The sequence below is a fragment of the Parasteatoda tepidariorum genome, chromosome 7 (assembly GCF_982258835.1).
Source record: "Parasteatoda tepidariorum strain Cologne lab strain chromosome 7, Ptep-v5.0, whole genome shotgun sequence".
NCBI classification, from domain to species: domain Eukaryota; kingdom Metazoa; phylum Arthropoda; class Arachnida; order Araneae; family Theridiidae; genus Parasteatoda; species Parasteatoda tepidariorum.
In genome coordinates, this window is record NC_141761.1 from 81,004,143 (window position 1) to 81,029,230 (window position 25,088).

General features: G+C 26.7%; 1 protein-coding gene across 4 annotated transcripts in view; it reads left to right on the forward strand.

Moving 5' to 3' along the window:
- The first annotated feature begins 12 nt into the window (after window positions 1-12).
- The window catches only part of LOC107444843 (elongation factor-like GTPase 1), a 204,017-nt gene continuing 178,941 nt past the window's right edge, over window positions 13-25,088 (forward strand). For 2 of the 4 annotated variants that reach the window (XM_087168145.1, XM_087168146.1), the window contains exons 1-16: window positions 215-407; window positions 2,317-2,419; window positions 2,585-2,652; window positions 3,495-3,579; window positions 4,880-5,013; window positions 6,227-6,364; window positions 6,826-6,882; window positions 10,095-10,136; window positions 10,766-10,807; window positions 12,142-12,251; window positions 13,438-13,561; window positions 14,052-14,131; window positions 15,204-15,340; window positions 16,767-16,889; window positions 19,083-19,182; window positions 22,210-22,319. In XM_087168145.1, the coding sequence (XP_087024271.1) occupies window positions 2,329-2,419; window positions 2,585-2,652; window positions 3,495-3,579; window positions 4,880-5,013; window positions 6,227-6,364; window positions 6,826-6,882; window positions 10,095-10,136; window positions 10,766-10,807; window positions 12,142-12,251; window positions 13,438-13,561; window positions 14,052-14,131; window positions 15,204-15,340; window positions 16,767-16,889; window positions 19,083-19,182; window positions 22,210-22,319 (1,441 nt within the window). In that variant the 5' untranslated portion in view covers window positions 215-407; window positions 2,317-2,328. Of the gene's footprint in view, window positions 421-2,316; window positions 2,420-2,584; window positions 2,653-3,494; window positions 3,580-4,879; window positions 5,014-6,226; window positions 6,365-6,825; window positions 6,883-10,094; window positions 10,137-10,765; window positions 10,808-12,141; window positions 12,252-13,437; window positions 13,562-14,051; window positions 14,132-15,203; window positions 15,341-16,766; window positions 16,890-19,082; window positions 19,183-22,209; window positions 22,320-25,088 lie in introns of all 4 variants that reach the window. The other 2 variants (XM_087168143.1, XM_087168144.1) reach the window with 2 other exon arrangements.

The following is a 25,088-nucleotide window of genomic DNA, read 5'->3' on the forward strand; positions in this document are numbered from 1 at the left end:
GAATATTTCTGTACGTAAGTGAAAAATTGAAATGCCATGTCACAGTCTTAAATTTCTCTGTTCTAACATATATTACCAAGTAATCCTGCTGAAAAAGACAAAATATATTTCAGTTGGATTTTTCACATAAATTAATCTGGAAAGACGTTTTCAAACTCTTTTAAAATGAATTAATAAATACTATTTTAATTACTTTTAATTTGGTGGCAACAAAGAGGTTTGAAAATGTAAACATTAGATTTAGGCATGTTTTAAAAATTTGTAAATAAATATAACTTGACGGATCTGTCCGATGTAATTAAACCATAAAGTTTTCATTAATTTCATTGTGAGAAACAATTTTTATGTAAAAAGTCTTCGTAAAAGTGTGGTATATCTTCCATATTTTGGAGAAGGATAAGTAACAGGTTTTTATTTCAGGTTTTCTTGATTTTATTTTTTTAAAAATTTAATGCCCTGTTTTTATTGAAAAAAAAAAAGGTTCATTTTCGGGTACTTTAAAAAGTTTCGATATAATCTAAAAAATGCCCATTTACAAATCCCAATTTTAAGAACGATCTGAATGACTATGGGATATGTTCATTGAAGTATGAAAATCACTGAATGTCATGTACAGAAAATTTTCGCCAGATGTTTTACAAAATAGAAATTTGATTGTTGTGAAAACTAGATGAATTACTTCTTCGTTTTTTTCAATACAACATAATAAGGAAAAATCTTGATAGACTCTAGATATTAATCTCTTAAAATTGATATATCTATTTTCACAATGTATAATTTTTGATATTTTATATCCCAATTATTTTTTTTCTTCCTGTTTTATAAGAAGAACTGTTTTTTCCTATTTTATATGAAGTTTTTTTTTTATGCTCGTTCATTCTTCCATACATTTCAGTTAATTTTAAAAAAAGGCATAGATCATGAATTACGCAAAAAAGTAAATGTTATGAAGTTATATTTATGATTATACAATGTCAGGGCCATGCTATCTTTTCTTAATATTTTTATTTTTTACATATATATTTACTTATTTTTTCCTAATTATTTACTGAAGGCAACATATTAAAATTTAATGTTTTGTATGACTATAAACTAATAAATGCCTCATTAGATTACAATTGACTTATCATTACTGACATAATCAACCAAAATTACTTATTGTTTATGTTTGATATCAATGACAATAAAGTTTTCCCATTGTTTTAAATTATTTTTTTGTTTTAAGCACAATTAGCTTTTAATAATGTAATGTAATAAAATATACTTTAAATAAAACAGAATTTGAATTTTTTTAAAATACTGTTGGACTTAGGGAAATGGATTTAGTTAGATAACTTAGATTTACTAAGATAACTTTTTTTTTTTTTTGTTTTGCAGATACTAAATGTTTTAGGAAAATCTAATCCTTTCCATATTTTTATTTGTTCATTTTAAAGTTTTATAAAGACATCTAAAAACTTATAAATTTTTATACAAAATCATTAATAAAACAGAGAAAATTTGATCAATGTGTAATCAGAAGTGTATTAAAATTTTATAGTTTGAAAATAAATAAGTTAAAAGCATACTTTAATTGGAATTTAGCTTTAAGATGGTGATCTTGTTTATTAGAATACAAGCTCACTTTCTATATTAAAGTACAAAAATGAGATTATATATTGTTTATTAAAGATAAAAGTGTTTAATGGAAATAGAGTGAAATAAAATTATTTGTTATCTTTCTTTTCTGTTGCTACATTGCCTGAGATTCATTTGCACCTGTAAAGGTAGAGAAATAATAATGTTTCTTTAAATAAGAAGTAGGAAAATTTTTTAGTGAGGAAAGAATACCTCCATTGGATAAGAACTGCTTATTTACCAATATTTATAAGTAAATTTAAAATTAAAATATTTTGGAAATCATCAATACATTAAGTAATATTTTAAGCTGACTAAATTAAATTGAATAATTTAAAAATGAGCACTCAATTTTATTGTATTCATTGTTAGAAAAATTTACTGAATTATGAAGCTTTTAAAATTTTCAAAATTTATTTTAAAATTTGTTGATATTTTAAATATCTCCAACATCATGTTTATTTTTTTAAAGTTCTAATATTTTTTTTGCATGTATTTCATTGCAATAATAAAGTAATTTAATCATATTTATTAAAATTTGTGTTTGTTCAGTTATATTTTATGCATTATTTTTTAGGCTCGCCCTCCCTGAATTTGGAATCTTATTAAAATTTACAGATATTTCTCTATTTATTTATTTTTTTAAAAACATTTTAGTTATTATTGAATGTTTTTAGACACATTAAAAATTTCCTTCAGTTTTTCAAGAAGATGCGAGCGGTTTCTCCAGAAATTTTAGCTGCCCTACAAAAGAACCCCAAAAATATAAGAAATATTTGTATCTTAGCTCATGTTGATCATGGTATGTAGTCTGCCTTTTTCTTCTATTTCATTGATAAATTTAAACATTTTTTAATAGTTTTATTTCTTATTGTTATGCTATTTTAGAAGATTATATAAAAATAACAGTGCATGTATAAAGTTTTTTTTCTTCATTAATTTAATTTTTTTTTAAAACTTTATTTAGGAAAAACAACATTGGCAGACTCACTTTTGGCAAGCAATGGCATTATATCCCAAAAAATGGCTGGTCAGGTAAAACACTTTGATAAAAAAAAATAATAATAAAGGGTGAATATTGAAGATTTATATTAAAATTACTATTATATGCAAAGTGACCAGAAAAAAGTAATCAAATAAGGAACTGTAGGTATCATAAAAACTACTGTACATAAATCTCTCAAAGTTTGTAAAGAAACAATCCTAACAACCAAATTTGCTTTGTGTATGCTGTAATTTTTTCGGGTCTCTTTTTTTCTTGCCATTTTTTTGTTGTTGGTTTATTTAAACATTTGGAGCACTTTTTTAAGGTCATTGTCTATCAACTGAATGAGTAAGAGATGTAATTTTTGGATCGATATAATTTTTGGGTAATGAATGTAACACATTGAAAATTACCTGCACTGACACAGTTTGAACTAATGGGGACCTTCTTAATATTCAAGTTATCCAAAGTCTACACCAGAGAGTATTTTATTTTCTCAACTATTGGTTTTATAAGGTTGTAAGTCTTAGGGGAAAGTTTATTTGTTCGAATCTCAAAACTCCAATCACATAAATTATGTTACTATCAATTAAAATCTAATTTATGTCTACCAACACAGCAAATAAAAAGTAAAATGTAATTAAAAATTTAGTAAATAATTGATTGGACTTTCACTTAATGTTATTTTCCTTTCTTATTCCTTCTTTCTTATTTCTAATGGGCAACCCATCCCATTGCAGACATATTTGTTTTTATTTAATTATTTTGAGAAAAAAATCTGTTATTTGTTTTTAGAGATAAAGCTTTATTTATTTTCCTTTCTTAAAGTTTTCTTATGAAATATGATAATTTTAAGGATAGATAAATTTTTAAGAAGAATTTTCTTTGTTAGCTACGTTATATGGATAGTAGAAAAGATGAACAGGAGAGAGGGATCACCATGAAATCCAGTGCTGTTTCTGTTTACTACCAAAAAGGTAAAATATTTTAAGTTTAATCACCTTAATCAGTTCTTAAATTTTAAAAATTAAAAGGGAAAGGACTTAGAAGTTATTTTCTTTTTAACATTTATTTCTATTCCGTTTTTTTAAAATTGTATAGAGTAATTAATAAGCAAAGTTCTCCCTAGAAATAAAAAAGGGCAGGATGCTTCTTGGGCAAAAAGAAAAAAAAGGGCAGGATGCTTCTTGGGCAAAAAGAAAAAAAAGGGCAGGGGGCCATAGGCTTCACAATTTCCAGACCAATGGCATGATGCAAGGTTATGCATTAATAATATTTGGAATTTTTTCTGATTAAGATTGCTTCTTTTATTAATGAACCATTATGCACTTCTCTTCTGCGCAATGGTGTTACAGTCGGTTAACACTCCTCTCACTAGGGTGAAGGTTGTCGGTTGCATTTTATTCAAAAAGCATATTTCATCTCGAACCCTTTCAGCCCCATTATATTTTCATTATTAATACTAATAGTTTGTAAAAATAAGCGCTATAAATTAATTCAGCTGACTAAAAAGTAGCAGGAGCACAATTTTAATTCTTTTTTCAGCAAATTACAAACATAAGTATGACTGAAAAATGTGAAGTACTTAGAGATGGAGCTCTGATTGCACATTATGGTTTCAGACTACACATTTAAAAATCAAAAAAAGTGACAAAAGTTGAAAAAAAAAATTCTTAAACTTTTTAAATTCCTTGCATAGTTTGTCTTCATTTTTGTTTTATGTGTACAAGTCAGGTTTTTTTGATAAAAAAAAAAAACAAACTAAAATATGAATGCTCGAAATCATTAGTTTATTTGTTGTGACATGAGAAAAATCACACCTTCCTTATGATTTTGGATTTATTTTTGAGCAACTTTTTATGTATTAGAAACTTAGTGTTATTTATCATTAGTGTATTGTAACAAATAACGTCATGCTTTAAATGTTTTTTTTTTCTCTTATAGCAAACAGTGACATAAAAATGTTCTGAGAATGCCCTTATGTTTTTAACAGTTAGATAAATTTTTTTATGACCAGGTTTCAATATTAGCTGTAAAAATTAATGCACTTTAAATTTTTTTTTTTTAAACTGAAATAGGTATACAAAATTTATGTTTTAATTTAGCTTTCATTATTTTTATTTTTTATTTATACTTTATATAATCTAGTTGAATACATTTTGCTTAAGATATGGTTATTAATTTGAAACCTGCACTTTATAAATGAACTTTTAAATTATGCAGCTCATAGATAATATGTAATTTATTCTTATAAATGATTTTGTTTCTTTTGTTTAGAGAATGAAAATTATTTGATAAATGTCATTGATTCTCCTGGTCATGTGGATTTTTCTGGTGAAGTTTGTACTGCTGTCCGCTTATGTGATGGAGCTGTCATTCTTATTGATGTTGTTGAAGGAATTTGCCCTCAAGTAAGGATGTGTTTGCTTAATTACCTACAATATGCAACAAATTAGTATAAAATAGTATAAAATAAAGTGTTTTCTTAAGTTTGTAATCTGTTAAACTGTTTTCTACCATAAAATAAAGTGTGTGTTTAATTTTGCTAATAACAAAGTTATTTTAAAGTGTTTTTGTTTAAATAAATAAATTTAGGGTTCTTAATATATTTGCAAAAGTGACAACTTTCTGAATTAGCTGTCTCTAATCAGAAGTATAATAGCACAGAAATATAGTTACTAGAAGTTAGTATTAGGAAAATTATTAGGCGTAAATACTATTTTATTCTATATGGGTATAAATTATTAACAAATGTATGCCAGAATTTTACTATTAAATAAAAAAAAGTAAAACTTGAGTAAATGTACCAAATTTAAAAATGTGTGAAATTTTATACTTCATCACAAAAGATTAATTGATTACTTGGAATCATTGTTCTAGTTTTTGGTAAAATTTGAAACTTTGCCTTCATAAGTTTTTAAAAAATAGTTTGGTAGATGAGATAGTGTTCTTTGTGCTCTTTTTAATTTTTATTTCTTGTTTCATCCAAAAATTTTTATTTTTTGTATATTGTTTTAAAAAAAATGTTTAAAGAGAAGAAAAGGAATTATCGTGGATTACCTGCTAATCATAAAAACTTGTAACTCTGAGAAAGGAAATAGTTCTCAAAAACTGTAACTGTATTACTCAATTGTAAGCCATAATCTTGATCATAAAAACATACTAATTACAGATAAATCCTAATAGTTGGCACTCCTTCAATTGACATAAGAAATATCTACTGCATTTTAGTGACTCTGAATATCAAGCATTAATTTATGAGTAACAACAAAGAAATACATTTTTAATTAAATAAATCCATACAATAAAGCATTTAAAACAGAAATAACTAACAGTAAAACTAAAGCAGAGATGCCAACTGCTCCAGATTTGACAAAATATTCTTATGATGCCACGTAATTATGTTTGATATTAAATTTAAAAAAAATTAATTTTGGCAGTCTTATTATATTTAAGTCCCTTTATCATTTATGCATATATTTATGTTTTCTGCGCAGCAACCACCAGTAACTGATTGAAAAAACGTTTGTGACAGTTTGTCATTTTTATGCTATGTTAGAACAATTCTTAAAATTTCAATAGCTATTTAAACAGTTTCATTTCATGTGCTATATTTTTTTCCAGACAAAAATTGCTCTGCAACAAGCTTGGATAGAACATATACAGCCTCTTCTTGTTTTAAATAAAATTGATAGATTAATTTTAGAATGGAAATTGACCCCATTGGATGCCTATGCACACTTAGTACAGATATTAGAACAAGTAAGGAGATCATAAGTTAATTATGTCTCCATTTGTATTATTTTATCAGAGATTTTTTTAAAATCTTGATGTCTTTTATTGTTCTTTTCCCATGTTAGAGAGATATTTATATCTCAATTAAATTAGTTATTAAAAAAAAGAAAAAAAAAGGATCATTTGGAAAGAAGAGTTACTTTGTATGTTTATCATTACTACTCCTTTCATTTAAAAAATAATAATTAGCTGCATTAAATGCACAAAATGTTGTGTTAAAAGATGATATAACTTGAGTAAAAACATATTGTAAAGTAATATAACTTAAGTAAATGATTCCCACAGCTCCTTGAAGGAGGTCAACTTTTTGACATAGAAAAGACACCAGTGTCCCTTTTATATATATTTTTTTCTGATGCTCATCATCATTGTGCTTCACATGTTACCTATGAAATTATTCTGAAATTTTTTGTGGTTTTTATATTTAGATAAATGCTGTTGTAGGAGAACTTTTTGCTTCAGATGTCCATAAAAAGTCTGAAAATGTAAATATATTTTACTTTTATTTTGATACTTTTTTTTAACTTTTGAATAGTTATGCATGAAGTTTACTGCAAAATAATAATAAATATGAATGATTCTCTTCATGTTTGATAGAATAAACATTTTTAAATATGGTGCATAGCGCTTTTAAAAAGTACCTAAAGATGTTGGTTTTTTATTTTCGTTTTTCAAAAGCCCTTAAAGGGGCTTTTTTGCATTGTGGTTTTTTAAAAAGGGCTTAATATTCCCTTTTCAAAAATGAGATTTTTTCTTTATCATGTTGATATTCACCACGTATTATGCAAAAACGTTCTTTTCACATTGTTGTATTTAAAGTTTTTACAATTTATTCAACCTCAATCCATTTCGGTGTACCGTTGGTCTGTAGCGTATGAAAGAGCCAATCCTTTTACATGTTTGATGAAATACTTGCCAGTCCGCATGTGCGTTTACTGAGCTGCGTTCGGTGAGATTCTAGCACTCTTATGTGCAATTCTGCTGATTTAGCCAGCTATTCACAATTCTAGACTCTATTTTACACCCTCTGATATCGAACCAAAAAATCTCTTGAGCATTTTATAATGGCTAATATAATAAAAAAAGAGTTCTTTGTCAGAAAATAGTTATTTGATCATGATCATGTAAAGTCTTTGAAAATTCTTTTCCATTTTCTTAATGTGTATAGTGCTTAAAATGATTTTTATGTGTTTTAAAAGTTATACTTAAAAGGTGCTTATTTTTTATTGAAAGATTTGGCTATGCACCCTATTAAATAACACAATACTCATTTTGCCTTATATGATAGAGAAAACTATAAATTCAGGATATTTATTTTTGTGTAAGCACAAGTTATCACAAAAGATACCCTAAGCTTTAACAGTTTAAATTTAACGGCATACAGAGTTATGTTTAGCTCTAACACTACTGCATGAGAAACAAATGACTTATCCTTTAAACTTAATAAAAAATTAAAACCATTTCAGTAGCATTTTTGTTTGAAATAATATTTAATGAATGTGTGATTCTAAAGTGCAAGAGCATTGAAAACACTAATTGATTTGAATTATTTTTTGAAGTTGCTAATTTACTGTTCAGCTGTCTTATTACTTCACATTATTTCTCATATTTTTTATTCTCTATATTAAGAATGCTTTTATATTTAATTTTGTTTAAATAAATATCATTATATTTCATGTATGTTTATTTGTTTGCTTTGTTATTTTTAGGTGATTAATATGTAATGTCTTATACTCAAAAGCTTTATTTGAGCAGTGATCATATTCATTTTTGTTCATTTTAAGACAAAGAGCTTTAAAATTTGATAAATGTATTGTTTTTTACTATTTTATCTAATTTGTGGTACTCTCTTTTTGCCAGCAGAAATTAGATAGAGGAATTGAATAAATGATTCCAAGAAACTGAAGCAGAAATAAATGTTTAATTAAAAACTATATTGGTTTGAAAAATCTGAAGATGGAAATAGACGTTGATATGTTTCAAATGTTCATCAATAGATGCACACTCTCAATACTTGCCAGACTAGAGTGAGGAAAACAAAAATAATTTGAAACATGAAACTTAAAGGTGAAAAATAAAACTTGGAAAACAAAACTAGGTACTCTCTTTTTGCCAGCAGAAATTAGATAGAGGAATTGAATAAATAATTCCAAGAAACTGAAGCAGAAATAAATGTTTCATTAAAAACTATATTGGTTTAAAAAATATGAAGATGCAAATTAACGTTGATATGTTTCAAATGTTCATCAATGGATGCACACTCTCAATACTTGCCAGACTAGAGTGAGGAAAACAAAAATGATTTGAAACATGAAACTTAAAATTGCCAATGAAAAGTAAAGGGGAAAAGCAAAACTAGGAAAACCGTGGTAACTGAGAGTAAAATAAAATAAAAAATAAGAATAAAAAAAAAAAAAAACTAGGAAACAGTTATGGCTGAGAGCAAGAAATAAGGGTAAAATACATCTTCCAGGCCCTAAGAAGAAACCAGAGGCACGTTGAAGTTTAAACTAAGACTTGATAGATGAGTTCGTTTTCAGAAATACAATAACTCATCATTTGCTGCACATTAGTAGAATCTTGGACATAAATTTAGTTTTGACAATGCCAAAATTATTTCCACACCTGTAACATCAACTCATCTTGATGCCCTGAAATCTTGTTTCATTCATATGAATGCTAATTCCCTTGTTAACCACCAGAGTTTCTCGCGACCTCTCTATAAAGCATGAAAAAACGTTTTGCTCTAATTTGCCTCTTTTGTCCGCCGTGGTTTTTTCTGTTTCGTTTTTTAGCTTTATTTACTTTTTTTGTTTCAGTCTCGGCTACTACATTTTTTTTAGCTTTGTTTTTTAACTTTATTTTTCATTGGCAATTTTATGTTTCCCACTACAGAGCACTTTTGTTTTTCTCAATCAGGTCTGACAACTCTTGAGAATAGTCACTTATTTTTGAGCGCTTGTCGACTTTTATCATTTTCATATTTTTTTTTTTAAACCAATGAAGTTTCTAATCAAGTTAGATTGAGATGTATTAGTTTTAAAATAAGACAGAGATAACTTCGATAAATATATAAAATAGAGAAAAAATTCAATTTTTTTTAATTAGTTAAGCTGGTCTACCATCTAATATTTCAGATAATTATGTTTCTCCTAAAAAAATTAAAGCAGTATTCTATGATTGTCCCAATTGATTTTTATTATCTGATAGGTTGGTCCACTTCGGTTGATGATCCATTAGATGGTTCACTTCTTGATAGGTTGTAGGTTTATTAGGAAAACTAGCTTTTCGGATTCTTGTAATTACTTTTTTCCCTTAATTTTTCCATATTTAATCTATTTTACTCTTTATGTACACATTTTTAATTCGTTTTTTAAAAATTGAAAGACTTTTACTTTTTTGCATAAAAATACCATTTTTAAAAAAATCTGAGGTGGGGGGCCATTTCCTCTGCAGAGGACCAAAATTGTAATAGCATGCTTTCGGATTAATATCAGGGATGTTTCCCAAGCCATGGCATATGGGTCATTGTGCAGCTCTAGTGTGACATAAATAAAATATTACTACTACATATAAGTAAATTTAAGAGTAAATAATTATCTTTTTCTTTGTAACTTTTTTTTAATTATTATGTAATATCTAAGAAAATTATATAACTTAGTTTTATTCACTATATATTGTTTTATATTTTCAATAGAAAGCAGCTGAAGAAGAAGATAAGCGGCAAGAAAATCTTCAGGTATTTTTCTTTATTATTTATCTTTGTATAACATTTTGTTGAACCAAATAATGCACCTTAAATAAAACTGATCAATATTTGAAATTTTTTCCTTCAAGGATTTTTTCTCCAAGTATATATTTGTGTCTTGAATTTCCTTCATTTTTTTTTGTTTTATTGTATTACTCCTGTTTTTGTGCATCAGACATAGTTTGGTCTCATATAGTTTTGCTGTCTTGAATAACTAATGTGTCCCATTTTTTCATTGTGGTCAGTTCAATAAGGTCATATCCAGATCTTGTGTTATACAATTCCATGCAATCAATCAATTTGACACTAGTTTTCATTTACAAATTGAATAATTAAGTCTTTTATATTTTAAAATTTTGCTCTATAGTATGTTTATAAGTAATTTTGTAAATTTCGAGTGAAACATCACAAAGTAAATTTTGTGTGAAATATGACTTCAAAATTTTGATTTATTTCATATTTATATATTTTGGTTAAGCTTCAATTACTTTTTCCATTAATTTTGCTTCATTTTAATATCATATTTTAACTTAATTCTTGTAACAAAAATTAAAAATTAAGTTAGTTGTTATAAATGTAAATAATGTTTTAATATGAATCATACTTTTCTTTACGTTTAGAAATCAAAGGAAGAAGTTGAAAAAGTAGAAGCTTGTGAACAGGTGCTTATTTTTTGTAGTTTTTTCTTCTTTTTTCTAGCTATGAAATATCAAATTCGTATTCCTGTTGGTGGCAAAGTCTTAAAGATGTTAAAAATTAATTATAATGCATTTTTATTGAATAGTAGTAATTGAATTATGCAATAAATAGTATAATGTACATTTTTGTGTATTTAATGAAACTTTAAGAGATTCTACAGAACGATACTTTTCAAAAATAGGTCATTTTATTAGATTTGGAGAAATAGCATTTAACAGGTTTTTGAAGTTCTATGAATTTTTTTTCAAAACTTTAAGGCAATAAAATAATGCAATTTGTGGTTTTGACTAAGAAATTTAAAATTATATATTAGCCAGTTTTTATTTTTTTAAAATTTAATTTTATTTGAGTTTTAACTGATGAAAACCAATTTTGTTGATGCTAAAAAAATTCTTTTAAATGTATATTGCTCAAAAACAAAATTATTTATTACAAATCTTAGAACAGACAACTGTTTATAATTGTAATACCTTTCAAAAACTGCTAGTTCAGAATCGTATTGGTATGATAATGTCAGAAAAAATTCATACAGAATTTAAAATACCACACGCTTTGTATCTATAATTTTGATTGGATGACAGCCTTGTACTTTACTTGCTTTGAATGATACTGTCAAACAGAGTAAATATCCACCATTAGTTTATTTATGAAAATTAAATAAAAGGGAAAAACAGTATATTTAGATATTTTTGCCACCTGATCTCTAATTTCTTCAACAGTTGAGTTTGGTCGAGAGATGAGCGACCTCTTAAGGCCTCTTTTATTTAACTTGCCACCATTGTAATACATTTTTTCAATTTTGTCACCTACAATGTAATCTGTATTAACAGTAATGTATTAATTACATTCAGTGTTAATTACAATGCCATCTATATTATTTGGGCACTGTTAAATTTTTATGTAAAGTGATTGAAATTCGAAAAAGTAAATGAATCTAGCATTAACAAATGTCTTTAGCAATGAATCTTAGTTTTCAACTACTTTTAATGAATGCAATTTATTACATATGATTTTGTTTATCAAGCAATCAATAAATTTACTTAAGAAGATCTTCAGTTGTTTCAAATTAGTACCTTCCACCTTAAATTTCCTTTTTAATTCCACTTTTGAAACTTCAAAAGACATTTTTAGGAGTTTATAAGATGGTACAGTAATCTCAAAATGTACTACTGCATGCTTGTATACCTGTTCTAAATATGCCTTTCCAATTACTTTGATATTCTTTTATAACATACATTCGTAATTAAATTATGTACTAAGGCAATTTTATAACTAATGCGATCCCTTTCTCTCATAGACTTTTGATTGGAGCAGTGGCTTAGATGATTCAGATGATTCTAAAGTCTATTTCTCACCTGAACAAGGAAATGTTGTTTTTGCAAGTGCATTAGATGGTTGGGGATTTAGGTAAAATACTTTTATTTAAGAATTATGAAACTCTCAACTTTTATATAAGAACACAGTCTTTAGAGTGTTATCAGGAACTGTAACTAATACCTAAATAGGGTGGCTGAATGTTTTATGTCATTTCATGTTTTAAAAAATCGTGACTTTGTCAATTTTGAAACAATCTCAAATTAATTGAAAAATTCTAGCAAAGGATTGGTGTTAATTCCTCTATTTAGATTGTTGTTTAAAAATTCTTGAAGTTTCTAATTGTTTCTTTTCTTAAAGATTTGAAACATGAGAGAGCACTCTCTCTTTTGTAAACAAATTTTTTAGTGTTTGATTAAAATTTTTCATAACAAATTTTTATTGGTGTTGAGAAATAAGTAATAAAAAAAGTTGTTAATAGGATATATAGTTATTGTAACTTTATGAAAGCCTATTTTGTTAATATGTTAATCATAATGACATGAAAAGATTCCTGGATATGAAAAATTGTCAATTGTACTTGAAAAAAATATTATTTAAAGTTAAAAATCCAGAATGTGTGATACAATAAAAAAGAATAAATGAGATGTAATTTTACTTGTTAACAAAATATAACAATAACATTTAAATCTTATTGTTTAAAATCTTATTTTTTTAAAAATCTTATTGTTTTAGCAGAGTAAATCAAAATGTAACATTAAGCTGAACATCCTAAACAATGGAGATGGTCCATACTATTTTTTAATATAGAGGGACAAAAAAAAAATTTCTTGACCCAAATTATTTTTTTTCTTCTGTTCTCTTGTTAAATGTTATCATTTTCGAAACAAAAAAATTGAAAATCAAGAGGGTGTTTTTTCATTAGATTAAAATTGCGGAATTTAGATATTTCACCTTATCTCATTATAGCTTTTGTCTAAAATAATTTCTTAAAACTTAGGTTTTACTGAACAAGCTGCCTTAGTTTCTTCATTCTTATAAATGAGTTCTAGTTTTATTTATTTAACTTTTTTTCGGAAAACATTTTCTTAGCGAAACATGTACCATTAGGAAATTATTTTGAATAAAAAACAGGAAAAAAGATATAAAATTATCATTACTATTAAACAGTATGAAATTTATATTACGACAAAATAATAAAGTCAAGTTCTGTTAGTATTTTTATTAATTCTACATTTTTCGTCTTATCTAAATTTTTACTTTTGATTTGTTTGTTTAGAGTATCACACTTTGCAAAAATATATTCCACAAAGTTGGGTGCCAGGGAAAAGGTTTTGAAGAAAACTCTTTGGGGTGACTTTTATTACAACTCCAAAACTAAACAAATTATGAAAGGAGCTCAGGTAATTTATTTGAATTATCTTGTTATAATTTTATGTGTATTACATTATATTAATTTAAAATAATTTCAATGCATGATAGAACCAGAATTTATGAGGTATTCCTGTAAAGATTTTATTTTTTACAAATTGTTCAGTTTACATATTAACTTAAAAGTTCATGACTCATCAAACTATTATAAATGCTGTATCATCTAAATTTTTTTAAAGTTTTTTTTCAATTAAACAACTAAAATACTCTTTCACGTAACATAAATTGTCTGATTTGGGATTAGATATGTTTCAGATTCACAAATTCTTAAATAGAAAAACTCTTAAATCATCAACTATGCACATAAAATACACATAAAACTGTATTTGTTGTTTGTGTCTCTTCAAATTGCTTTATTGTTTATTCAAGTATCAAATCAAGTTAATTTATAAATTGAAAAGTGCTTTATTTTGTAAAAAACATTTCAATTTATTTTCAGTTAAGCTTTGTTTAATTTTTCAGACTAAAGCAAAGAAGCCATTATTTGTACAGTTTATATTAGAAAATATATGGTCTGTCTATGAAGCAGTTTTGATTCAAAGGTGATTTTCTTGGTTTTCATCTTATTTTAACCAATTTTAAGCTTATTTTTATACTTTCACTGTAAACTGTTATTAAAAATATCTTATAGTTGTACTTATATATTATAATATCTTATATAAAATCTAACTATATAAATTGATTATTCTGAAACATATATTTTTAGTTCTATTTACTTAGCAGCTTTGGTTTAAACTATAGTAACTTCTATTTATTTAATTTTTCTAACTCATGATTATATTTGGCATGATGGCTCAGGTTGGTCAAAGCCTTCTGCTAAAGATTCTTCCAAGACAATTTTTTTATTTACCTTGACTGCCAGTCTTTTTTTACCTATCACTTTATAATCTAATTCCACAGAGTCAAGCCATTGTTGCTTTGGCTTTCCTCCTTATGACTATTTGAGAGCTTTGACACAAGTTTCTTAGATAGATTTTTTTAATCCATTATGACAATATGAAAAATCCATTTTTTTTTCTTTTTTTTCTTTTTTCTTTTCTTTTAATACTTTTAATGATATTAGTCTCCTTAAAAATTCTATAAATTTTGGAGTTAAAACGTCTTGACAAAGATAACTTTTTTTTACTCCTCCAACAATGCTTCTAAAAACCTTTCTGCCAAAAACTGCTATTTTGTATTTTCCAATTATAGTTATAAACCAGGTTTCTGAATTATACATTAGGACTAGTCTAATAAGATATTTTTAGAATAGAAAATTTTTTTTTTCTAAAGAGAAAGTGACATATCAACAAAAACAAAGAAATTCTTAGAATTATCGTATTGGTAGAATTATGCTAGGACATCTAATGAAAAAGTTTTTCTAACTAATTTTATAATTAATTATTTTATATCATTAGTTGCATACACTTATCTCTAAGGGTACTTTTACAATCTAAAAAGACTAATCTCTGTTATTTTTACCGAAGTCCATTGCATAGGTTATAAATAAATACAGAGGACTTATAGTAGTGCATCTTTATGGACTAGGCTATAATTTTTCCTTTATATTTTTTAAAAAAAAATAACAATTAAGTTTTTATTAAAAAACTTATTTAATATTAATTTCTGTTTCAGGGATAAAGCTATGATAGAAAAAATAACAAAGTCTTTAAATTTGACAATTGCACCAAGAGACGCAAACCACAAAGATCCGAAAATTCCTCTTAAAGCTATTTTTGGACAATGGCTTACTTTAGCAGAAGCAGTATTAGGTTTGTATGTTCCATACATTGATCTGATAATAAAATGCTTCCAAGCAAGTTTTGTTATTGTTATATGTTAAATTATTAGTAATGATTTGTTATGAGTTTACAGTATTTATTTGATTAACTACCTAAAGTTCCCCTCTTATGTTAATATTAGTAGCAATGAGATAGGAAATTCTCTTTGCTTTAGAGAATACCCAGTTAGATATGATTTGCACTGTTGTTCTTCAAGTGCAAAAAAAGAAAAGAAATTCATTTAACAGGGTGGTAGCATTTTTAAAAAGTGCTTAAAGTTGCTTATTTTCGATTTTCGTTTTTTTGAAAGAACTTAAAGGTGTTTTTTTTCATTGGTTGTTTTTAAAAAGTGCTTAATTTTCCCTTTTTCAAAATGAGATTTTTCCCTGACAATGTTGATTTTCGCCACGAATTATGCAAAAAGACACAGTTCACATTGTTTTATTCAACGTTTTCACAATTAGCTTAACCCCAATCTATTTCAGCATATTGTCAGTCCCTAGTGTATGAAAACGCCATTCGTTTTACATGATTCTAAATTTCATGATTTTTGACAATTGTCTAAAGCAATACCAAATTTTTATTTATTTATTTTTTTTTAAAAACCAGGTAAAACCATCAATTGTCAAAAACTTTCCAACCCTGCCTAGTTATGATATTTTTTTAGAGTGCTTAAAAATATTTTTTGAGTGCTTGAAAAGTGCTTATTTTTTGTTGAATAATTTGGCTACGCACCTTGTTTTTAAGACTTTGTGGAATGCCTATCTAGTACATGACTAGCATTCAGGAAATCACCCTGGTTATGCTTTATTTTTTGAGTGCCATAGCCAGCAAACTTGTATATCACATTTTCTCAGGAGACACTTGTGTACTTTGTGGGATGTCTTCTATGTGCAAGGGCAGGAGATTTTTTGGTTGAGGACTAAGTACAGGGATGTTCAGGTTTGTTTACATTGTAAGCTTTTCCAGTTTTACTTTGGAGTCTCTCCAGTTTGGCTCTCTTATGACCACTTCTCTTAGAGGCCTTTTTGAATTGTTGTCTGAATATGATTCAAATTTAGATGAACCATTTTAAGGTTTCAAAACAACAACAGTCAACTTAAAGACATTTTTAAAATTTTATAAAAATTTTTTATTCTAATCAGAATTTATTTTTTAACATCAATTCAACTTTTATGAACTTATTTAATGTAAAACTAAATGTAATGAACAAAAATAAAATTAAATTAAGGTTAATGAAGCAATACATCACTAAGCTCTAAATGACATGGAAGAACATTAAATCCTAAAATCTGAGATCTACAATGCAAATAATTATATAGTATTAGGTATAATGAATGATCAAAAATCTTCTGTTCAATTAAAAAATCTTGATGATGAACAAAAATCTTATCTCATTCTGAAATATATATTGTAGCGATGGTGTGTGATTTTGTTCCAAGTCCATTTGAATTGAGTGAAGATAAAATTGAGGGTCTTATGTGCTCAAGTGCTGTTAAGTTTGATGCTTTACCAATTGAGACACAGAAATTAAAAACAGGTAAAAATTTTTTTTTTCAAATCAAGATCTTGGTTTGATTTATTTCTTATTTTTATTTTTAAATTTACAAATATATAGACATACTCTCAGTATACCGAATTGTTAACTAATTTGTAATATAATTTAAATTCAAATTATCTTAATAGAGTGAATTATACTCAAGTGCGAACTTTTGAGATTTCTTTCCACACTCAGTACCACAAGCCAGTGGTTGCCAAAAGGTGTTTTGCGGAACCCTAAAGTTCTGTGGAAGACACCTGACGGTTCTGAGAGTTAGGACTTTTTTCAATGGAAGCGATGACTTTTTAAACCAGTGATTAGATTTAAGTCCAATCGTGATTCATTAATTATTTAAAATTTACTTATGCCAAAGAAAGGAAACTTTTTTTATTGATAATATATTGAATAATTATTAACATAATATGCATAGTATTCTTCATTGAACTTTTTAATTCAAAATAAGAAAATTGAAAAATTTCTAAATTCCAACTAGACTAGATTCCTCTCCAGGTCTGAAAGTTTACATGTCTAACATAAACCCAAATTTTAAGACTATCATTGATAAAATGATTATTATTTTTTATTCTTTCCATTAAATGTTTTCAAAATAATTATTTGTCTTACTTTGTAAATAAATAAAATAACTGCTTGTAAACTTTATTTATAAATTCAGGGTCATGCTAAAAAAAAGTCAATGAATTAAGATTCTGTAATTGAAATAAATTGGGAACGCCTAACAAATTTTATTAAACTCCCTATCAAATTTCATTATGAAAATTAATTTTCATATCTAACTCATGTCTAAAAGTCATGTCCTACTGTATAATTTGTCATTTTCAAATGTTATTAAACTATGATAACTAATTACTGCATCTGTAAGGATCAGAAAAACTAAATATTGAAGGTTAATATTTTTGCAATTCTTATAAAAATTCTGGTTTCATTATTTTCTTTATTAGCGATTCATATTTCATTAGGATTAATATTACTGGTGGTAACATATACTGAATTACCATGCTTTTTATTTTTATGTTATGATTTGAATAAATTTAGAAGTTTTGGGTCCTAAACACCAGTAGTTTTCAAAGTTAATGCAATGACTGAGGAGGTTTTTTCCTTCTAAAATTTGTAACCAATGAAAGTAAAAATTATATTTATCTAACCATCTGATGTTTGCGAAGTTAAACGCAAACAATGATAAAAAAAGAAATTATTTGCATACTTGTGGTAGGAAGGAATTTGAATTTCATGTAACACTAATAAAAACTCTAAAATTAAGATTAAATTATTTTCTTAAATTTTTCATACGTAAATATAAAAATAACTATATCATACTTTTTTTACACTTAGATTTTATGAAATATTCTTCATCTGAGAATTTTCGTGCTATAGTAATATATGAGTTTCAAAAATTCTGCTTTTATAAAAGAAAATATCACCTGAAAATAAGAAAATAAGTTTTATTTTTAATTTTGCATTCAGCCCTTGGCAATATTGCACTTCCCTGCTACAAATAATTCTATTATATAGGTTACATAAATAAAAACATTTTATTTATGTTGCTTCTAATATTATCTACTTAATGCATGGTTCAATAAAATGTAAATCACGACAAGAAATTTATTTGCCTACGTGTAGCGTTCATGTCAGCAATTAAAATTTAGTAGCCCAATAGAACTATATAAATATTCATTTAGTGGTCTAAAAACTTAATATGGTAGACAAATTACAGAAAAAAATCGATCATCACAGTTACATAATTCGTGTCATTCTCCTCATCAAAAATTATTTATTGTCATCGATAATACTCTGAAAGTAATAAAGTTCATTACCTTATAATACTTGAAGATCAGTATTTACTTAATTTAAGTGAAAAAATCTAAAATAATATTACAAAATAGATTTTTTAAATGCATGGAATTCTATAGAAATTTTTTGTGTAGTTATTAATGTTTTGTAATTTCCAATCATATTTCGAGACAACAAATATGTCGCTTATGTACGATTTCAGTGAAATTTGTAGAACATTTGACGACAGCTGTCGGTATGCTGGTGTGAACCCTACCTACGCGTGACACAAGCTTTATTTAACTTTAACACTGATAAAACTTGTATTATATCATAAATTATTTTTCATTATTTCATTTGTTGATGTATAAATGACTTAACATTTATTTGTTTATATTTTGTCAGATTTCATGAAATGCTCATCTTCTGAAAATGCTCCTGTTATTATATGTGTATCAAAAATGTTTCCAGTGGAAAGGAAAATGTTGCCTGAAAATAGACAAAGGTTGATTTTTTAAAATTAGAATTTGAAATTAAATTTTGCATACGAATATAACAGTTTATAATGAAATTTAAAGCTAGTTTTTGATTTGAAAAAAAAAATGTTTTTTTTTTCATGAATCCATAAAGAAAAAAAAAGATAGAAAGAAATACTGTTATAAAAACTGAATACTTTCTAATATTGTGAAAAGAACTGTGATTACTATATACAGTTTTAAAGACCTTGTTGCTTATACCTTTTTAGTTTATATAGTAATTATTATTTACTTATTTATATAATTTTTTAATGACAGTTTTTTATGCTTTATTAAGATTTTATGGCTCCTTTTTAATTATGGGTAACTTATTCTTAATTTAATTTATTTATATATTTGTTCTTTTTTATTTTTTTTATGTTAAGATGATCGAATTGAATGTTTAGCATACTTAAGACTTAACTAATACTGAAATATTTGAACTTATCTGAAGATAGTGTTTTTTGTTCTTTAAAGATTATTTTTTCAATCATAAAAACATATTTTAAAAGCGTATAATCTAATATGAACTATTTTTTGCTGTTTGAAGATTCATAAGTAATTTTCACCCGATAATATTTGACCCATTCAAATTTTTTTAAGAAAATGTCTAAGGTTAAAAGTGTTGTAAATATTGTCTTGTTAATCAGTAACTTTAAGACTCTATAACACGAAGTCAGAGACTTTATGTTACATTTTCTTCCACATACACAACTCTATACCACTTACTCAATGTTTTACAGTTAATGATGAATCATATAGTTATTTATATTGTAAAACTTATTTTGATTACATTTATACGCAGGAGTTGGACAAAATAATGGAAACACTTCTAAACTAACTCTTTTTTTCATATTTCCCAAGAAATGCTTGAGAAAAGTTTTAAAACTTTAGAAGTGTTTAAGTCATGCAATTTCTCATAAAGCTTTTAGAGGTTTGAGGGACCAACAATAAATTAGTAACAAAAAAATGCTTTTGGTCCCTCCCATGCCAACAAATACAGCTGTTAGCTTGTAACTCCTGTCAATTACGTTGATTGTTATGTGAAATAACTGCATAAAATTTCACAAACGTAGCTTAAATATTCATTAAGATATGGATATTTTTATAAAACACAAATTTTTTGACTCATGTTTTCTTACTATAATGCAGAAATATTAATTAAAGCTAAAAAAAATTTTAGAGTAATTTTTAATTAATGATAAACATTTTTTTTAAAATTTGAAGAAAATACCTTAAAAATTGCTCAAGATATGAGTATTCAAAGTAATATTTTCATAATTTTGTTTAGAATTGTATTTAATAACCTAGGAAAGAAGTCCGATTTGAATATCTTGAAAATTTAAGAATTTTCTTAAAGAACTTCTTTTTAGAAATTTTCTTGGTAGTTTTTGTAAATTTGGAAAAAAAACTGTGAATGCTTAGGGGTTTTAATTAGGAATTTAATTTTGTACTATTAAACAAGATTTATCAAAATTGGCATCAGCATTATATAGTATCGCACTCTACTAAATTAGGTTTTATTTCCTAATCCCATCTCATTATTTCCTAATCCTATCATTTTAGAGTATTATCATTTGTTATGAGTTTTTTTTAATGATACAAAATGATATTTATGGAAGACCACTTATCATTTAGAGTTTTCAATAAAAAAAAATTTAAAAACTACTTAGAAATTTGCGAAAAACTTTTTACATTTTCATGGTATTCAAATTGGACTTTTTTCATAAGTTCATAAATACAATTCTAAACAAAATTATGAGGAAAAGAAAATCTAAATGTTTGCCCCACAGGCACTGTATGAAAGGATCACTTTAAATATTCATATCTTGTGCAATTTTTAAGGAATTTTTTTTAAAATTTAAAAATATTTTTTTATTAATTAAAAATTACTCTAAAAATTTAATTTTATTGAATATTTCTGCTGTTATAATAAGAAAACGTAAGTCAAAAAAAATTTGTTTTTTTTTTTTATGAAAATGTCCATATTTCCATGAATATTTAAGTTAGGTCTATAAAATTTGTGTAGTTATTTCATATGATAATCAACATGATTAAGTTACAAGCTGATCGCTGTATTTTTTTGGTTTGTGGTGTTTAAAAACATTCTTTCTCGTTCGTTATTTATTACTGGTCCCTCAAACCTCTAAAACAGTGGTTACCAACTGGCGGCCTGCGGGCCGCATCCAACCCGAAAAGCCTTATTTTGTGGCCCGCAAACTAAAATATATTAGTTGTCACTTTTTTGCGGGCAATTTTCGTAAAAAATCTATATGAGCTTAAAATACTTTTCTTTCGTTAAAAAAAACCTAATTTCTTCATTTCTGCGAAATTTATCATACCAATGGTGCAAAAAAAAACTTTATTTCTCAGGTTTTGCATCAAAGAAAATATTTATTATTATTTGTAATTCAATACTTTTGTTATCTACAACTTGATAAAAATCTGACAGTAATATTTAATGTTCCTTCAAACATAAAAGAGTCCTATATAAAATTTAGATAAAGTTGCGGCCCACCATTTGACTGGTGTTTTTAATTGCGGCCCCCGGCCTCATGTAAGTTGGAAACCCCTGCTCAAAAAGCTTTAAATTGTACTGATATGTATGAGAAATAGTATGACTTAGACATTTCTAAAGTTTCAAAATACTTTTCTAAGTATTTCTTGCTATTTAAAAAGCACAATTTTAAGTGATTTATGTAATATTTTACCAAAATTTTATATTAATGAAATTTTTATGTCTTTTATTATCATCTTATTAGTACAACTTGTATTTTTAAACTAGGCATTATCTAATAATTGTATTTCATTGGCTTTTTTTTATTTATGTGTATAATAGAAATAAATTTCTATTGCATTGCTATTTATGAACATTTTTTGGGTTTTCCTTCTTTGTCGGAATATTAAAAGAAAAATTTCTATTTCATTTAATGATTGAATTTTGAAATATTGAATAAATCTTTGGTATTGCTAAATAAGATTTAGTGTTATAATTGTTTTTTTATTTTATTTTTAAGGCCTCTTACAGCTGAGGAAATTGCATTGCGAAGGGAAGCAGCAAGACAAAGGCATGCCGAAAAGCGTAAAGAAAACTCAGAAAATGAAAGCACTGATATTTCTCCACAAGGTAATTTAAAGCAAAAATCTTTATTACATTTCATTGCTATTTTGAGTCGGCAATAAACATGATACATAATGGTTATTCTGTTATGAGAGAAAAAAAATAGCCTTTTATTCAATCTCATTTAAATTGCATTTTCTTGGAAATTGAATTATTGAATAGATATAAAGTATCAGATGTTTTAAGATTATTAAATATATTTTAGATTTTTTTTAAAAGACTCAAATTCAACTTTTTATTTAAAAGTTATACTTATAATTTCAGCTTACAAATAAATAGGTAAATATCATGTAAATTTTCATACTTGGTAATAAAAAAAGAAGGAAGTGAAATTATCATAATCAATATTATAGACAGTAAAACCTCATGTTATGGACAATGCTAAAAAGTGAAGGGCTCTTAATACTGACATATTTTTTAGTTTTCCTTGAATCTTCTATGAATAAATCATTATGTACTTTCTTTACAAAGTACACTCCCGTAAACGGATGCAGGCTGTCATTTTTACCCTGAAAAGTTCTTTTCTATCTCTTCAAACCGGACAACATTTTTCCAAATTTGAAGAAGAAAAAAAAATGTGCTTTCAATTCCAAAAGAAAAAAAATGCAACTTTCCACCATTTTTAAAGCATGTAAATTTTTTTGCCCTATCCACAACTAAAAATATTATTAAGCTATTTCATTGTTACAGAATTAATCATTATCCTGTCACCTTCTTTTACCTTTGCAATGAAAGGAGAGAGAGTAGTACTGCTCCTGTGAAATATTTTTGACTGCGGTATCTTTTGATCCTTTCATCTGGCTGACACAGGCTACGAGACCTCAAACTGAAATGGCATCTTAAATGCTCTCAATGCTTCTTCTCTACTGAAAATTGCAATCAAATTGAAAACTGTATTTAACATAGCTGGGTTAAAAAAAAAGAGATCAAAAATATAGTCTTTGAGGTGTTTATATAAGTCAAAATTATATTGAGACACTTGATAAATGATCAATTGTGAATGAATCAACTCCATAAGGCCTACTGCCCTACTGGTATGCATTTTTTTTGTGTGCATCCTTTATCTTTTCACCTTCAAGTAGTTATTACCATGTTTCCTATCAAGTGATATAGAGATGTTAAGGGTATAAACCATAGATTCTCAACCTTTTTAACGTTGCCGCCCCCTTAAGGAGCAAAAAACATTTCAACGCCCCCTTCATGAAAATGCAGTTGTTTAGAGCATGGGGATGGAGGGAGGTGTGCTGAATTATAAGCAAAATCTTAATTTCATTACGCTTTAAATTTGTTTGGTCTCTTTAAAAAATATAATGTGCTCATTAACTCGATAATTTTCTCGCGGCAGGTAATCGCAGTCTATTTGTTATAATAAAAATAAATACGTTTAATGAAAAAAATACAACAAAGAAACCTATGCTTAAAAAAATAATTTATTCGCAATTAGATAATTAAAAAAACAACCAAAATGATTTTTAACACTAAAAAGTAGTATCAGCGAAACATTCAAGTAACTATGTTAGTGGGATGATTGTACTTAATGGTTCAGAACCAATTTTTTAACAGTCGGCTCAATACTTTCAGTGAGATGAAAACGCTAATCCCCTCGTTGCACAATTTTGAGTCGATTTATCCTTTTTGTGATAAGATCTGTAACATCATTGATTCCACGTTCGACAAGCTAGGGAGAAGGGGAGGCAATTAAAAAATGTTTAATGATACTCTACAGTCCAGGATAGAGACGACTGATGTTACCTTTAAGCAAAAATTCTGTGAGACGATCATCATTTCAAAGTTTACTTAGTTAAAAGTTCAACCAATTCTTCGTAAATCTGAACCTCTGCTGTTTCAATATTCACAAAAGGGTTCAGAACCCATAAACCCATTGAGGCACTTCTAGGGAATAAAACATCTTTAAGACGGTCAGAAAAGTTCATGTGCAAAGAGTCAAAGTGTTGACAATATTCTTGTGCGTCATCAGAGTGAATTTCGCCTGCTTAGCTGAACTCATTCCAACCAAAATTCTGCTTCTACGAAATGAGTTTTTTTAGAAAGGCAGAAATAACTGATTTTGTAGTGATCAAATTGAGCTCGTTGCCTTGCAGATGTAAATTATCACCCTTAAATTTTACAGACAAATCTGTCAAAGTCTTTCTTAAATTCTAGCTATCTGTCTCTGAGAGCTACATCTCTTTTTTCGAGGAACTCAAGCATAGAGTCGAAAAGATTCCAATACCTATGGAGACAGAAGCTTTTGGAAAGCCAGCGAATCTCGGTGTATAGTAGCAAGTGATTGAATTGTTTATCGTTTTTCTTTCACAGCTGTCTGAATAATCAATCGTAGAGAGCATTACAATGAATTTTGTTCACAGCAGATATGGCATATTGCAATGATTGATGCAAACGGTTACTGAGATTTTCCCCTACTAAATGTTTTCTGTGAATCACGTAGTGAACAGCTAAGACATCTGGTACCTTCCTTTCCAAAAGAGCAATGTCGACCCACCATTGCAGGAGCATATCAGTGGTAATAGAAATAATATTCGCAAGAGGAATGTTTTTCTCTTTAAAATAATCTTTGAAAGTATTAAAAATAGATTTACCTTTGATATCTACAATCAAGCTTCTTGCAAAAAGCATCTCTTGAATAATTTTTTCTACCTTTACAAACTGGACCTATTCCTACAGTAAAGCCTACATAATCTGGCAAAGTTGATTTATCAACTTGAAGGGAAAATTCGTTGGATATCAAAAGTTTGCTCAAAGAAATTTCAACGT